At 45.7% G+C, this 16,021-nt stretch overlaps 1 protein-coding gene across 2 annotated transcripts in view; it reads right to left on the minus strand.

The window, feature by feature from the left end:
- Positions 1-267: 267 nt before the first annotated feature.
- The window catches only part of ACTN2 (actinin alpha 2), a 78,419-nt gene continuing 62,665 nt past the window's right edge, over positions 268-16,021 (minus strand). The window contains exons 15-22 of one of the 2 annotated variants that reach the window (XM_012813834.1): positions 14,733-14,873; positions 12,940-13,122; positions 10,503-10,637; positions 8,961-9,140; positions 7,896-8,042; positions 3,546-3,611; positions 2,251-2,409; positions 268-485 (exon numbers count right to left, since the gene is read on the minus strand). In XM_012813834.1, the coding sequence (XP_012669288.1) occupies positions 327-485; positions 2,251-2,409; positions 3,546-3,611; positions 7,896-8,042; positions 8,961-9,140; positions 10,503-10,637; positions 12,940-13,122; positions 14,733-14,873 (1,170 nt within the window). In that variant the 3' untranslated portion in view covers positions 268-326. Of the gene's footprint in view, positions 486-2,250; positions 2,414-3,534; positions 3,612-7,895; positions 8,043-8,960; positions 9,141-10,502; positions 10,638-12,939; positions 13,123-14,732; positions 14,874-16,021 lie in introns of both variants that reach the window. The other variant, XM_012813835.1, reaches the window with a different exon arrangement.

Raw genomic sequence — 16,021 nt, forward strand, 5'->3', positions numbered from 1 at the left:
TTTTTTTCACTTTCCTCTGTCCCTAGATTTTCCCAGTTTTCCACAACTCAAGTATTATTTGCTTTGTTTAATCAAAGAAACAAAGCAACCTGGTATTTCATTACATTTAGCTAAAAATTCAGAAATAAACCTATTTATGAAGCACACTATGTCATATACTATAGAAACTTCATTTTGGCTGTGTTACCTGGCTAGCAGTTACTGAGCTACAAAACTCCCTTTTATTTTCTGCCTTTTACTTAATAAAGCTTTTCAACGTTTCCAGAAAACTGTGACTTCAGCTTTTATTGCGTTCTGATGGGATCAGTGATTACAGAAGCTCAGCGTCACAGATCGCTCTCCCCGTAGAGCGCAGAAGAGAATGCGGTGTAATCCAGGGCGCCCGGCACACTGCCCGGGCCGGTGTAGGTGGGCATCCTCTTGATGCAGTACTGGGCCTGGTCTGGGGGCAGCTCCCGACGCAGCTCCTCTGCCAGGATGTATGGCTACAACAAAGGCACACGTTTGCCAAGTCAGTTGTAGAAAACACCAGAACATAACAGCTCTGATACTTACACATTTCCTACATTTATTTAATTTTTTTTTTTTTTTTTTGCAGTTTTTTGGCCGGGTTTGAACTGGCCACCTCCAGTATACGGGGCTGGCGCTCTACTCCTTTGAGCCACAGGTGCTGCCCCATTTATTTAATTTTTTAAAAGGAGTAAAGGTTAGGGAATCTACTGAGTATAGTACCAGACCAACAAAGACCTGAATTATACTTGTAGACTCACATATACCAAGTGACCTGGCCAGCAGGAAATATGAGTTGCTTCAAGGCAAATGGAGCATTGTGATCAATATTTCTCAAACTGAGCCATAATACAAGGATAAACACAATCTGAATTTCATACCAAAAAAGGAAAGGGAGAGTTGGTGTATGTCACACGCTGACCAGAACACACAGAGATAAAGCCTGGGTGACAGAGTGAGACTGTCTCAAAGAAAAAAAAAAGGTATGCACCGCATGTGTGTAGAAAAAAGGAGTCATTTTCTTACCCAATTTAGTAAAAAATTAGAAATATGTTGCTACTGGAGAAAATCTCTCTAAAACTGGAGACACTTAACAATGGAGCTTTTTAATTTATTTTATTTATTTATTTATTTGAGAGAGTCTCAAACTGTTGCCTTTCGTAGAGTGCTGTGGTGTCACAGCTCACAGCAACCTCAAGCAATTCTCTTGCCTCAGCCTCCCAAATAGCTGGGACTATAGGGGCCCGCCACAATGCCCGGCTATTTTTTTTGTTGCAGTTGTCGTTATTGTTTGAGTTGGTCTGGGCCAGGTTCAAACCCACCAGCCTCAGTGTATGTGGCCAGCGCCCTAGCCGCTGAGCTACAGGCTCTGCCAACAATGGAGCTTTTTTAAAATGTTGAATGGGAAATAGGACAATTCTGGTAAAACAGACTGGCTAAGACTCAAAATAAGTAAATCACAAATATTACATTATAATTTATAATAGAAATAATAGAAAGAAGAAAAAAAGTTGTTTGTTTGTTTGTTTCTGAAACAGAATCTCACTCAATCACCCTGGATAGAGTCCCGTGGCATCCTATCTCAAAGCAACGTCAAACTCTTGGGCTTGAGCCATCCTTGTGCCTCAGCTTCCCAAGTAGCTGGGACTACAGGCACCTGCCACTACATCTGGTTGGGTTTCTTTTTTTTTCTATTTTTAGTAGAAACAGGGTCTTGGTGGTCTACTCTCTACTCAGGCTGGTCTCGAAATCCTGAGTTCAGGGTATCCACCTGCCTCAGCATCCCAGAGTACTAGCATTACAGGTGTGAGCCACCATGCTGGGCCAGCTTGCCAGTTTTTTAAGGACTGAATGGCTATATTTAATTTTGCATTAAAGGCTGGGCATAGCCAGGGTCTTTGATTCTTGGAAGGTTCCCAGTTCCCTCACATATGAATTGTGTGGTTTCTTCTTTCTGAGTCACTCCTACCAACCTCGAATGTAAAATGGGGTTGAAAATATACACTGCTGTCCCGTCTATAAAAACTCAGTGTGAGGCCCAGGCACAGAGGCCAGCAGTGGAATCTGTGTTTCTCTGTTCTGGGCACACCATTGTTACATCTCTGCGATGCTTCTGATTTCAGTGTGATACTGTACAAAATGTTCTAGTATAACAATGGCTTTTATTTACAACTGTTTCTTTCTCTGTTAGAACGATGCAGGGACTACCGCTAAAGCAGAGGAAACTCTGCCAGCACCGACCTTATCAGAAGCCAGGATCCGGAAGGAGGCGATGACCTGCTCCGCGGTGTCGGTGTCGCCGGTCTCCCTAGTCATGAAGTCAATGAAGGACTGGAAGGTGACCGTGCCTTGCCCATTGGGATCAACCAAGGTCATAATACGGGCAAATTCAGCTTCACCCTGTGGCAAGGTGGCAAGACACACGTACTCAATAATACCCAACTCTCTTTTTTTTTTTTTTGCAGTTTTTGGAGGGGGCTGGGTTTGAACCCGCCACCTCCAGCATATGGGGCGCTGCCCAATACCCAACTCTTAACAGTGCCGTTCTCACTCCTTTCCTTACTGACATGCAAATTCCTCCATGTTTGAAAACTGACCCGTTACCTGAATTTCCCTTCAGTCTTTGGAAGAGATTCCCCTCATGTGTGACTTAGGTTTACTGCCATAGAACAATTTTAAGAGTTGCTGTAAATATCGACTCAGAATTCATTCCTCTCTGGGACCCACTATGGCCTTCATGGATTACATCACATAACATAATTATGGAAAATTAGGTCAAAGTGAGAGTTGGGCCTTTTTCTCAGATTATAGCCGAAATAGCAATATTGCTAACTAGAAGGCAGTGTAGGCTCTCATGATCTAGTTGAAAGTCTGGAATCAAAGTATGTCATGTTTAAAATACAAATTAATGGGTAACAGAGAAGTATGGGACTGTCACAGCCCAAGGGAAAAGTTTTTCTTAGCTGATTTATTACTAACCATTTTTTACATTTTAAAATAGTATTAAAGAAAAATGCACTTTAAAAATCATCAGGATACTAAAAGCCAGTGAAATATATACAATTTAAATGGGTGAACTATAGTATGTGAATTATATCTCAAAAAACCTGTTTAAAAAATCATCAACACATTGAATCCCATAATGGCATAAATGTATTTATGATCTATGTACAAATGACTTAATAAAACAAAATAAAAAAAAACAAAGTTATGATTTAATAAAAAATAATGCTCTCCTACCCTTAAAAAAATAAAGCAATTAAACAATAAAAAATAAATCATCAACAAAGTCTATGTTCTCATTTCCTTTACCAGAAAAAACAATAGGACCAAGTACTGAATAAAAATATATATTCTAGTTCTGTGAAATTATTTTTATACAGTAATAGTCAGACCTTCAAAAATATCCTATATAATGAAAACAAACCAGTCCCAACAGTCCCAAATGGAATACCTTACCTTAAGCTAATCATCTCCTGTCAATCCAAGCTCAATAAAATAACAAATCTTAGTAAAATATCAAACTTCTGTCTTACCAAATCATAACCCATGGAAATCAGGCAGGCTCTGAAATCCTCATGATCCATCAGGCCGTTCTTCCTCTGTCGACAAATATGAAGGACAGAGAGGTGAGAAGCAGGGGCAAGTTGAGCTCTGTTTGACCGAGTGGATGAGAATCAGAAACGTCACCACTGACTTACAGGAAGGATGAAGCTAGCGCGAGGATGTTATAAAATAGTTCCTTAAAAAGGAAAAGAGGCTGGGCTCAGTGCCTCACACTTGTAATCCTGGCACTTTGGGAGGCCAAGGCAAGAGGACTGCTTCAGCCCAGGAGTTTGAGTTTGCAGCAGTGAGCTAGAGTGAGACCACTGCACTGCACTCTAGCCTGGGGGACAGGAGGAGACTTTGTCAAAGAATAGAAAAGAAAAAAGCAGAGCAGAGAAGGAAGAAAAAGAAAGAGAGGAAAGAAAAGGGAGGGACGGAGGGAGGAAAGAAAGAAGGGGGAAGAGGGAGGACAGGACAGAAGGAGAGAGGGAGGAGAAAAAAAGAGAGAGAAAAGGGGAGGGTTGAGACCAGACAAAAATAAACTCATTCAGGAAAGCAGCAGAAGGAACTGGTCGGGAGCTCACTACTGCCACCTGCAGATGACAGACAGAACTTATCCTAACTGAGAGATGATGCGGCTCCCCCATGTCCTGGGTTGTCCATCTTGTAAAATCCCCCAGAGGTGAGTGCATTCTTATAGCTCCATCAGCGGGAAAGCAACCACTCTCAGGCCTGTGCCCAGGAGGTAGTGGACCTTTCATGTAGGAAGCTCAGCTTCTCCCACAAATCCACTAGACAACAGCTTTCCCAACTGAGAAAGACCAGGTCAGACAAACAGCCACCCAAACTCTACAGCAACAAGGACATCAATACAAAGTCCTGGACGGGGTGGGAAGGCCTTTGAGAGTTTGCAGGGAACGGCTAACATTTAACATCACTATAAATTGAAACAGAAGAAAACACTTTCATCAGGCATACAAATTATTAATAGGAGATTATTTTCTGGTGATTTCACCTGCCCATGAAATAGCCGCTCCCAAAAGCTAATGTCAGAAGTTATTTTTCTCTATGAATAGAGGCTCTCTGTGTCTGTCCCCATGTCTGAGTGCTTACTTCTCAGCCGCTGCCCTGACCCGTCAGCAGCGTCCCCCAAGGCCAGGTCCCCTCCCTTACTGATGCTGTTCTCTGTGGGCATCTCTTAGCTCTCCTCTGGGCCCCTCCAAGGCCAGGCCCCCTCCCTTACTGACACTGTTCTCTCTGTGTGTCTCTTAGTGGTTCGTCTTCCAGGCTCTTCTGCCCTCCTTACACACAGCAGCTCCCCTGAGACCTGGACCCGCTCTCTGCTTCCTGTCTAGACTGTCTCTGACCAAAGATGACCATTAAGTGGTGACTGCCACAGGCTTCAGCCCAAAACTTAGAACCGGACTCCTGCTGCCCAGGGGAGCTCTTCACTGCGATGGCTCCCCAGCGCCCCTTCTCTGTGTCCTCACAGCTTCAATTTTCCATGTCACCCTCTCCATGAGCCCCCACATCCTGTTGCTGACACCTGTGAGATTTCTGTCTCAACTAACTTTGGATCTGCCCTCTTCATTCCCCCTGCTGCTGGTCCTCAGCCCCGAAGCTCCCGCTCCCCTGCCCCACTCCTCCAAGAGCCTCTGCTTGCGTCCCTCCCCTCCTCCTTCCCACCAGTCTCTCTGCATCTTCAGTGGGTGCCTGGCACATTCCTCTGAAGCGCAGCTCTGGTCACGTGATGCCTACACTAAACTCAACTCTGTGACGTCTGTGGAGAATCCCCCCATTCACATCCTCTATGGCCCCGGCCATTCCTTGACTATTTAAAGAGAAGAGGAAGCAAAGGGAATCCATATTCCTGACACTCCTTCCTCCCACTGCACCGTAACCAAACTTTGTCTCTCCCCCAAGACAAAGAATCATTAATGTTTACTTTAGACGAACTCTTGAAGCAGCCAGATCTGCATTATTCTCCTTGGACTTTTGTTGCAAAAGACGGTCTCGTCACCTTGGATTCTAATCATATTCCTTGCTGCTCTAAAACAGCCCCAACAAGTGAGAGATTCCCTCAACAAGCCCAGATGGATCTGTGCAGGTGTGAAATTGTTTCCCGCCAGGGAAGGGAATGACTTGGACTTCAATGAATGAAGTCAGTTTTCTTTGTTTGGTTTGGTTTGGTTTTTGAGATAGTCTCACTTCATTGCCCTCAGTAGAGTGCCATGGTGTCATAGCTCACAGCAACCTGAGACTCTTGGGCTCAAGCAATTCTCTTGCCTCAGTCTCACAAGTAGCTGGAACTATAGGCGCCTGCCACAATGCCTGGCTATTTTTAGAGATGGGGACCAGACAAAAGTAAAAACTCATTCAGGAAAGCAGCAGGACTGGTGGGGAGCTCACTACTGCCACCTGCAGATGACAGACAGAACTTATCCTAAGTGTTCTGAGAGATGATGGGGGCTTCCCCATGTCTTGGGTTGACATCCTTGCTGCTGCAGAATTTGGGTCGCTGTTTGTCTGACCTGGTCTTTCTCAGTTGGGAAAGCTGTTGTCCATTAGATTTCTGGATGAAGCTAAGCTTGCCACATGACATGACCTCCTGGACACAGGCCTGGTCTTGCTCAGGCTGGTCTCAAACACATGAGCTCAGGCAATCTCCCCACCTCAGCCTCCCAGAGGGCTAGGATTACAGACGTGAGCCACCCTGCCCGGCCCCAATGAAGTCAGTTTTATAGCAAGCTTCATGCAGTATAGTTGTGTTAAAACAGTAACTTCAATATCCACCTTTGTGTATAAATCTTCAGTCATGCCTCACACAGCTTCCTGATCAGAATTCTGCCTGACCCCTGTAATAGGCCCAAATCTGACTGGTCTAGTCCAGAGGCCTTTTAAGGGCCATTTATTGACATCTGAAAATCATAAACATGGCACTGTACAAAGTAATCTAAGATCTCTTTTTTGAGACAGAATTTTACTTTGTTGTCCTTAGTAGAGTGCTGTGGCATCATAGCTCACAGCAACTTCAAACTCCTGGGCTCAAGCAATTCTCTTGCCTCAGCTTCCCGAGTAGCTGGGGACTATAGGCCCCTGCCACAATGCCTGGCTGTTTGTTGTTTAGAGACAAAGTCTCTCTCTTGCTCAGGCTGGTCTCGAACCTGTGACCTCAGGCAATGCACCTGCCTCAGCATCCCAGAGTGCTAGAATTGCAGGTGTGAACCACCATGCCCGGCCATAATATCTCTTTTTAGTGATCTTTAACAGCTGGACTGTGTGATCTTAAAGTCATTTTTAGCTATATCATTACTAACCTGGGAGCTGCCTTATAAAGAACTGATTTTGCTCAATGGTGTTCAAATTAAAATACTAGGTAATAGTTTTAACACGGTACTTAAACCTTTTTAATTAAAAAAAAATTTTCAGATATAGGGTCTTGCTCTGTCACCCAGGCTGGAGTGCAGGAATGCCATCACAGCTCACTACAGCCTCTAAGACTGGGCTCAAGTGATCCTCCTGCCTCAGCCTCTCAAGTAGCTAGGAGTACAGGTACTCACCTCCATACCCAGCTAATTTTTAATTTTTTTTAGTGGTGAGGTCTTGCTATGTTGCTCGGGCTGGTCTTGAACTCCAGGCCTCAAGTGATCTTCCCACCTTGGCCTCCCAAAGTGCTGTGGTTATAGGTGTGAGCCGCCACACCAGGCCAGTATGTCTTTACTGTGAGAATTTTCACCATTTTGTTGGTGCACGTCCTTAAAACACATCATGAACTGATTTCATTAATTAACAAAGAAAACTGAGTTTTCTATGTTGTTGAGAGAGTGGGTTAAATTATCATCTGGTACTTTACCTGAATAGTTGTTTAAAAAAAGAACAACAGAGTTTTGTATTTCAGTCTTTGGAAAATGACCTAAATCCAACGACCATAGGAGGAAAAAAACTTTCACTCAGAACAAGTAAAAGCTTTGACAGCAACTCCCAATGCACTGTCATTAACACATTAAGTGCCATGTGAGTGGTATAACTGATACATCTCTCGACCTATCTTGACCTAATAAAACCCTGTGGCCCCAAGGAAAAAATTTTTTTTAGTGTGGCAGTCAACGTGTTAAGGGACTGCATGAAACGCCACCTGAATCTAAACTTGGTGTCACCCTGAACAACACCAGCGCTCAGGACACTTCACTGCAGTGACTATTTTCCTTTGCCATTAATCATTCTGTTTCCCTATGAACTTTGTGGGGCACTGAGACTTAAAATGAAAGCGCGCAGATTACTTCAGACACCCCGCTTCGTGACCCCAGTGTTGCCTTTCAAGTAAGCAGAGGCTGTGGTACCCTGTCGAAGTGGTTGAAGGAGGCTCTGAACTCATTCATCTGCTCCTGGGTGATGCCCTTGGCGTCTCTCATCAGGATCTGAGTCTCCACCTCGTTGATGGTCCTGGCGATGGTTGTGAGCAGCAGCTCCCATCCAACACGGATGTGCTACCAGGGAGAAAAGGGAAGGTCAGCTCAGGCTTTCCTGCATGTCAGTCTTGCCTCTTCGTGTTCACAACAGGACAGCTGACTCAAAGGGCTTAAGACAGATTCCCCCACATTTAAAAACAAAATTCTGCTTTGCCATTTTTTTGCAGGATTCTGTAGTGGAAAGTTCTCAGAAGGGAGACGAGGACTTTAATAGAGACAACCAGCACTGAGTCGTTTAAGTACACTATCCACATGGTGTATGTGTCACTAAAAACATTTTCCCATTTACCAAGTAGCAGGGTGTGGGCCCTGGACACTCAGGGAGACCGATGGAGGCCAAACTGGCAGAAATGCAAGTCCAGTTCTGGTACTGTCTCTGAGGAAGTGTAATGAACTCACTGCGGTGACGATAATCACTATGTCCTCGGGGCTGCTACTGCTAACTTCCACTTAGTGCTTGATAGCGCTCACAAAGCTTTCTACACATAGTAACTGGAAAGGCTTACACAAGAGCCCTGACTTTCTATTTTTTTTGAGACAGAACCTCAAGCTGTCCCCCGAGTGGAGTGCCGTGGCATCACAGCTCACAGCAACCTCCAACTCTGGGGTTCAACCGAGTCTCCTGCCTCCGCCTCCCAAGTAGCAGGGACCACAGGCTCCCACCACAACGCCTGGCTATATTTTGGTTGCAGCTGTCATTGTTGTTTGGCAGGCCTGGGCTGGATTTGAACCCACTAGCTCAGGTGTATGTGGCTGGCACCTTAGCCACTTGAGCCACAGGCGCTGAGCCAAGCCCTGACTTTCATACTTTAGGGCTTAATGGGAGCAAAGAGAGACAGGGTATGGGGAGAAACCCTGAGGAGGTAACGGAGTCACCATGAGATCAAACGAGAGTGTGCGGGCCTGCTGGGATGGGGTGAGGTGGGGCTGCTGTACCTCCATGGTATAATTCGTGTGCTTGTTGTCAAAGACCAGGGCCTCCTGGATGAGCTGATGGTCTCCCTCCAGCTTGTCGATGTTGTTCTTGTAGTTGATGATGTTGTGCTCATACTGCTTCAGCTGATTCATCTGGTCTTCCAGGGCTCCTGTGATCTGGATGGAGCTCCGGGCAATCTCCTGATGGGGGAAGCAGGCACGCAGACAGGAACAAAGTGAGTTGGCCTCTGCAGCGGGCGTCATTTCTGACTCCACTTCAGATGTTCCCCAGCCAGCATCGGGCAGGCCAAAGTCCTGGGGCTCACTTTTCTCAGATGAAGTGGGACACAGGTGGTATCACGGGACAAAATAAGGTCAAGTTTTAGTCTGTCTAGTACAGCAGTTCTCAATCTGTGGGTCGCGACCCCTTTATAACAATGAAAATACATTGCAGCGTTAGGAAGGTTGAGAACCACTGGAATAGTGAATGGGAAAAAGCTAAGTAACATCGAAAACAGAAAAGTTAAGAGGAGTAAGAAGTAAGTCCTTTCAGCCTTCTATTTTTTTTTTTCTGAGACAGAGCCTCAAGCTGTCACCCTGGGTAGAGTGCTGTGACATCACAGCTCACAGCAACCTCCAACTCCTGGGCTTAAGCGATTCTCTTGCCTCAACCTCCCAAGTAGCTGGGAGGCATCCGCCACAACGCCCAACTATTTTTTGGTTGCAGCCATCGGGTGGCACCTGTGGCTCAAGGAGTAGGGTGCTGGCCTCAGATACTGGGGGTAGCAGGTTCAAACCCGGCCCCAGCCAAAAACTGCAAAAAATAAAAAATAAAAAATAAAAGGTTGGTTGCAGCCATCATTGTTATTTGGCAGGCCCAGGCTGGATTCGAACCTGCCAGCTCAGGTGTATGTGGCTGGCACCTTAGCCACTTGAGCCACAGGCGCTGAGCCCCTTTCAGCCTTCTTGATGGGTAAGGGAAACTCCGGCAGGCACAGCTGCCCCGTTCTGGAGGCAGCTGGTGCAGCTGCATGGCGGAGCTGCCAGAGAGAGCTAAGACCAACACAGCCTCCTCCATCAGAATTCCTTATATTGTTCAGTGTTTTCCCCTTTAAAAAAAAAGTTAATATTTTGCCACCAAGAGGAAGGTAGGGTGAGAAATAAGTGTCTCCTAGCTGTGCCTGGACATCCAATATACCCAGACATGTGTCATTCAAATAACACCTTCCCTGAAAATGTTCTGAAAATACAAAGGACTTGTGGGTCTTCATATGTCCTTCTCCTTAGGGATGGAAGGTTTTTAGGTTCTGCAGAGGCCAAAGCTGATAAAGACAAAATCCTCTCCCCATCCCTGGCATCCCTCCCTTGACTCTACACTGTGCCTGGGTGCACACTGCCCACGATAGGCCAGGGGCTGGACAAAGTCCCACGTGGCGGCAAGATGGCACTCTCCGATGACTGAGCCAGGCTGGCCAGACGTGCAGCATAGAAGGGGCTGTGACTTCTCAGCAAAATGACTCACTGCGAGGATCCTGGTCAGCTCTGGGGAGGGTGCTGACCTACCTCCATCTTGTTCTGGATCCAAGGCCCGATGGCGTTGGCCTGTGCCGCAAACTGGCGCCTCAGACGCTCGTTAGCGTGCTGGCGAGCCAGCTCCTCCTGCAGCGACTGATCACGGACGGGCACCAGCTGCTTCACCTGTCAGGGCCAAGGACAACAGGGTCAGAGGCCAGCTTAAGTCTCACGAGTAGTCCGAGAGTAGGGGGAGGAGTGGAGAGGAAGAAAGAGGCAGGAGACTCGGTTGAACCCCAGAGTTGGAGGTTGCTGTGAGCTGTGAGGAAGAAAGGGAGGAAGGTGAAGAGGAAGAAAGAGAAGGGAGAGAAGGTGGGTGGAGAGAGGAAGCAGAGCCCCTGCTTGGAAGACTAGAGAGCTCACTCTTGTTTTGCTTTGTTTTTTCAAGTTGCTTTAGTGCAGCGGTGACACTCTGGCTCACTGCAGACTCAAATTCCTGGGCTCACACAATCCTCCTGACTCAGCCTCCTGAGCAGCTGAGACAACATGCACAGGTCACCATTCCTGGCTACCAACCTAGCTCCGACTGCCACCTAGTGCCACCAAGTGCCTGCTGAAAGACCAGCCGAGTCAAAGGGTATTTAAGAGCCTGCGTTAGGGACAGTGACCAGTCCTCCAGCCACGCTTTAGAGCACCAGCCCTGTGGGGGCTGGGTCCAGGCTGCAGAGGACTTACGAACTTGGATGAGGGGACTGTGACATCTTTGTTTTCACCATCTCTGACTGAAAGTCTGCGTTTTCTTCAATTACGAATGTGGGCGTCCAACCTGCAGCATGGTTAGCAGTCCCTGGGACTATCAGGGCAGAAATCGCAGACCTTCTCTGTAACAGTGGCGTTACCGCCTGCCTCCTGCAGTACCACCTATACTCAGCACGACTTCAAATGACTAGGCCTGCTTTTAGATCTGGGTTTTACATGTGTTAACAATGAAGCACATACATTACTATATCCCAACATCAAAAAAGATTTTAATAACTACGTTCCAATATGTTTCCTTTGCATTATTAAATATTTTTATGAATTTACAAACATTATTACCAGACAGACAAAGAGGTGGCTGATACAAAAAAAGTAAAGAACCCCTGGGTTCTTTTACTGGGTTCATGAGCTTGATTCCTACACAACGTCTGCCCGCAGGAGAGTATTCCTACCTGCTTTCCATTCCCTTTGTGAATTACAACGCTATCCCTCATCTCTCTTTGAAAAGACGGGGGGGGCTATTTCAAATATCTTTTTTTGTATCATCCGCAAAGCTCTTGCTAAAAGCATTGTTGTGTCCCCTTTATAAAAATCTATTTGCTTTATGACTTACTGATGGGAGAAAAGTTTGTCTCACTCTAAGAAATGTCATATTTCCTTTGTTCCAAGAAAACCAATTAGCTCAGCCTGTTTCTTTCCCTTCTGACTTTGGCTGTCAGGAGACCACAGCTCATCTCAAGTTCAGATGCACTGACTAACTACTGTCTCTCAGGGGATACTCTCCTCTCTCTCCCCACCTGCTTTTCCCTTTCCCACCGTTGGCAGCTAACTTGGTGCGTGTGTGTTTTTATAGTAAGCCACTTCAACGCCACATGGTGGACACACTCCTCAAAGACGACGTCTTGGCACACTGAGATGACTAATTGTGCTATAATTTCAACCACGAAAAGAAATTTCTCTTAAGGATGAGACGAGAGGACTCAAATGATCCCATTTTGACTATAATTAAATTGTGGACAGTTTCCCAGAAATAAAAAGGCAGCAAGTTAGCAGCGATACTGTTGTTCCCCAGATGTAGTTTTCTGAGCAATTTTTCTGCATTTAAAATTCATGCACATTTGGGATGTGTCTATCCTGTATTCTAAAAATCCTTTAAAGTAGTACTACAGGCAAGTTGAAAGTACAAGATTTCTAGTTGGGTTTTTGTGGTTGTTGGGAGACAGAGTCTCACTCTGGCACCCTGGGTAGAGTGCCGTGGCGTCACAGCTTACAACCACCTCAAACCCTTGGATTTGAATGATCCTCTTGCCTCAGCCTCCCATGTAGCTGGAACTACAGGCACCTGCCACAATGCCAGGCTAGTTTTAGAGACAGAGTCTTGCTCTTGATCAGGCTGGTCTTGAACTCCTGAGCTCAAGCAATCCACCTGCCTTGGCCTCCCAGAGTGCTAGGATTACAAGTGTAAGCCACTGCATCTGGCCTCTATTTGGGGTTTTAAAAACAGTTTCCCTTATTAGTTTAATAATCTATATTGATTTTGTCAATACTTGTAAGATTTTAAGAAAAATAATCTCTACTTTCCCCATAAGTGTAGAAACTGCTGAATGGCTCTTAAGAGGTTAATGCATTTCATCTGTGAAATATGAGATGAAGGAAACTCCCCATCACCCTAAATCCCCAAGGCGTTAATCCCTTGTCCTCTGTTTCAAGAACACCCTCAGCTGCCCACCTTGTCCCACTTGGCGCGGATCTCATCCATGGTGACAGTGCTGTAGGGGTTGCTGGAGCTGATTCTGAGGTTGTAGCTCTGAATGACCTTCTCCACCTCATTCTGGATGGCCAAGATGGACTGCCGCTCTCCATCTGCCTCCGGCAGGGTGGCCTTGAACTGCTCGTGGGCAGTGATCAAACTCTACACCAGAGATACAAGTGGGGAGAATCCAATCTGACTCAGGGTTCAGACCACAGGCTTCAGCGTTCCCATCTACACACAGAAGGAATAGCCTGCCTTTTCTAATTATAGTAATCTTGGAGGAAAATAAATTCTACATGTTTTAGAAAAACCCTTTGGCACATAGAAGTTCCTTGAAAATGGAAAGAAGATAACATTATAACTATTTAATTGATGGCTATCCATCCAGTGTCTTTAAAAATAATTTTCTTGTAAAAAAATGTTTCTTAATATTGTTTCTGATCCTCCACTACTGTTTAAGTCTTACTTTTGTCTAATAAACAGAACTTAACTTAGCTGCTCCTGCTAATAGCCGGGCTGTGGTCCTACTAAAGCAGCTCACAGTTGCTGCCTGTCTACTCAAGACAAGCAGGAAGCAGATCACTGCCCCAACAAAGAAAAGGTCACAGAAACCCACTCTCTCCCGTTTACCAAACCTATTCTTGGACCCTCATGTTTAAGACGGCAGCCCTGTAAGTCCAGCTGTTCAAAGACCTCACTGCCGTGTGAACCACCTGTGAGTGTCCAGCTCCTCATTCTCTTTCCAAGAAGGTGTGACAACAGATCGGCTGTCAGGAGACCTTTCAGGAATGTTTCCTTGCAAACAATGTGACTTCCGAGACAAACTCAGAGGTCTCACTTATCCCCCAAATAAACTGTTGGCTTAGACTGTTAGACTGTGCTTAAGACTGTATGCAAGAAATGCAATCAAAGCTTCTCCCAGAAGATAATTCCAATGTTCAGGGAAGTGATTTCTTTCCTCTGAACCCTTCTAGACTACTTCCTGGTAGGTAGGTATAGATTCCAATCCCAACCTTCAATATTTGATGATATGTCGATTTTAGAGAAAAAAGAATAAAAAACACTGGTCCTGGCTGTCTGAGAGTAACTAACATTGCTTCGTAGAAGCCTTATTTACAATTTTGATGTTCCAAGAGAAATTATAAACAGAACATTTTGGAATGTTGGCAGGGAGAAGGTAGGTGCCAATTTATTCGTTCTTTTCTTTTTTTTCTTTCCTTTCTTTTCTTTCTCTCTTTTTTCGGGGGAGGGACAGAGTCTCACTCACGTGCCCTGGGTAAGAGTGCCGTGGCATCATAGCTCACAGAAACCTCAAACTCCTAGGCTCAAGTGATCCTCTAGCCTCAGCCTCCCAAGTAGCTGGGACTATAGGCAACTGCCACAGCGCCAGCTACTTTTTTAGAGATAGGGTCTTACTCTTGCTCAGACTGGTCCCAAACTCAAGCAATCCACCTGCCTCAGCCTCCCAGAATGCTAGGATTACAGGCAGGAGCCACTGTGCCCAGCGTGATTTCTTACGTTTCTTGAAGTTTTCTTACGTTTCTTATGTTTTATGATCTGGCAATATTCTGTAGCTCTAAATAAACAGTATTATGTACACATATGCAAAGTAACTTTTGACTTTCCACTAGTAACTCTTAAGAGCAGTTATATCTACTTTGCTCAACAATCCAGCTTTCTTGTTTAAAGAACAGACCCTTTTAACTATGCTCACCATGATTAGATTGACGTTATTAACCTGTTTGCAACAAAGAGTAGTTGACATGTACCTGGATCTCCTCAATGCTGTGGACGATGAACATGTCCTGCAGATCCTCCATCGCACCCTCCATCCAGTTGTTGAACGGAGCTGCTCTCTTGGCAAACTCCAGGTGAAGCTGATCGATGGTTTCTAGCAATTTCTCAGCTCTCTAAAGATTATTTAAATGAAAGCAAGCATTATCAGAGACTAATAAACCTAAGTATGCATCCCACAATAATGATCTATTACTTGAGACTTTTAAAATCATATTAACATGTGTCTCCAAAAGATTACCCTCCACTCGAATGACCAGACTGAGCCCTGTAGGTCTCTGGGGTGCCTTGTGAACTAAAGAAGGATTTAATGACATCCGCCGTAGGCTCATTCTTAGAGTACCTAAAACACCTTGCTCATGCCACTTTTCTGAAAGCTGAGAACCCACACGTGGCATGTCGTGACTTGCTTTCTTCTAAGTTAGAGCAGCAGTCTTCAACCTTTATGGCACCAGGACCAGTTTCATGAAAGAGAAATTTTCCGTGAGTGTGGGTGGGCTGGGGGCATGAAGGATGGGAGACGGAGCTCAGGTGGTGATGCAAGCTTTGGGGAGTGGCTGTAAATACGCGAAGCTTTGTTCACTTCCTGCTGTGCAGCCGGAATCCTAACAGGCGACAGCCTGGAACCTTTTTGGCACTAGGGGCCAGTTTCATGGAAGACAATTTTTCTACAGGCGGGGTGGGGCAGTGGAGAAGGGACAGGAGGCAGAGCTCAGGGGGTGATGCTGTGGGGCCAGCTTCCTAACAGGCTCAGGACCAGTTATGGTCCATGGCCCAGGGCTTAGGGTTTACAGAGTTAGAGGACCCGAATCTCCAACCACACCAGAAGACAGAAGATTCAGGGTATCTTCCACGTGTTATAGTCAACAGCGTGCAGAGAAGGTGTGCCTTTCCCCGAGTCACCTGCCTGAACACAGGCAGACAGAACCACAGTTTCACGTTCTCAAATCCTCGTTCAGGATTTAGCACAGAGATCACCTCTTGCCGTTAGGGGGACAAGAAAGCACAAGGTTTCAAACAACAAGAACGATCCTGCGCTTGTTTCCTGCGGCAGGGACGGTGGAGCAGACAGGGACAGCACTCCACAGCTGTAAATCTTCCACGTTCAGATCCATCTTCTTCCTCCTGTTCTAAAGTGTCTTGTACCGTCTTTGTCTGTTATACGCCTGGTCCTTCCTCCCTCTTAACATTTCTTTCTTTCTTTTCTTTTTTTTTTTGAGACAGAGCCTCAAGCTATCCCCCTGGGTAGAGTGCCATGGCATCA

Source organism: Otolemur garnettii, unplaced genomic scaffold (genome assembly GCF_000181295.1).
Source record: "Otolemur garnettii isolate 467f Iridium unplaced genomic scaffold, OtoGar3 scaffold00312, whole genome shotgun sequence".
NCBI lineage: Eukaryota > Metazoa > Chordata > Mammalia > Primates > Galagidae > Otolemur > Otolemur garnettii.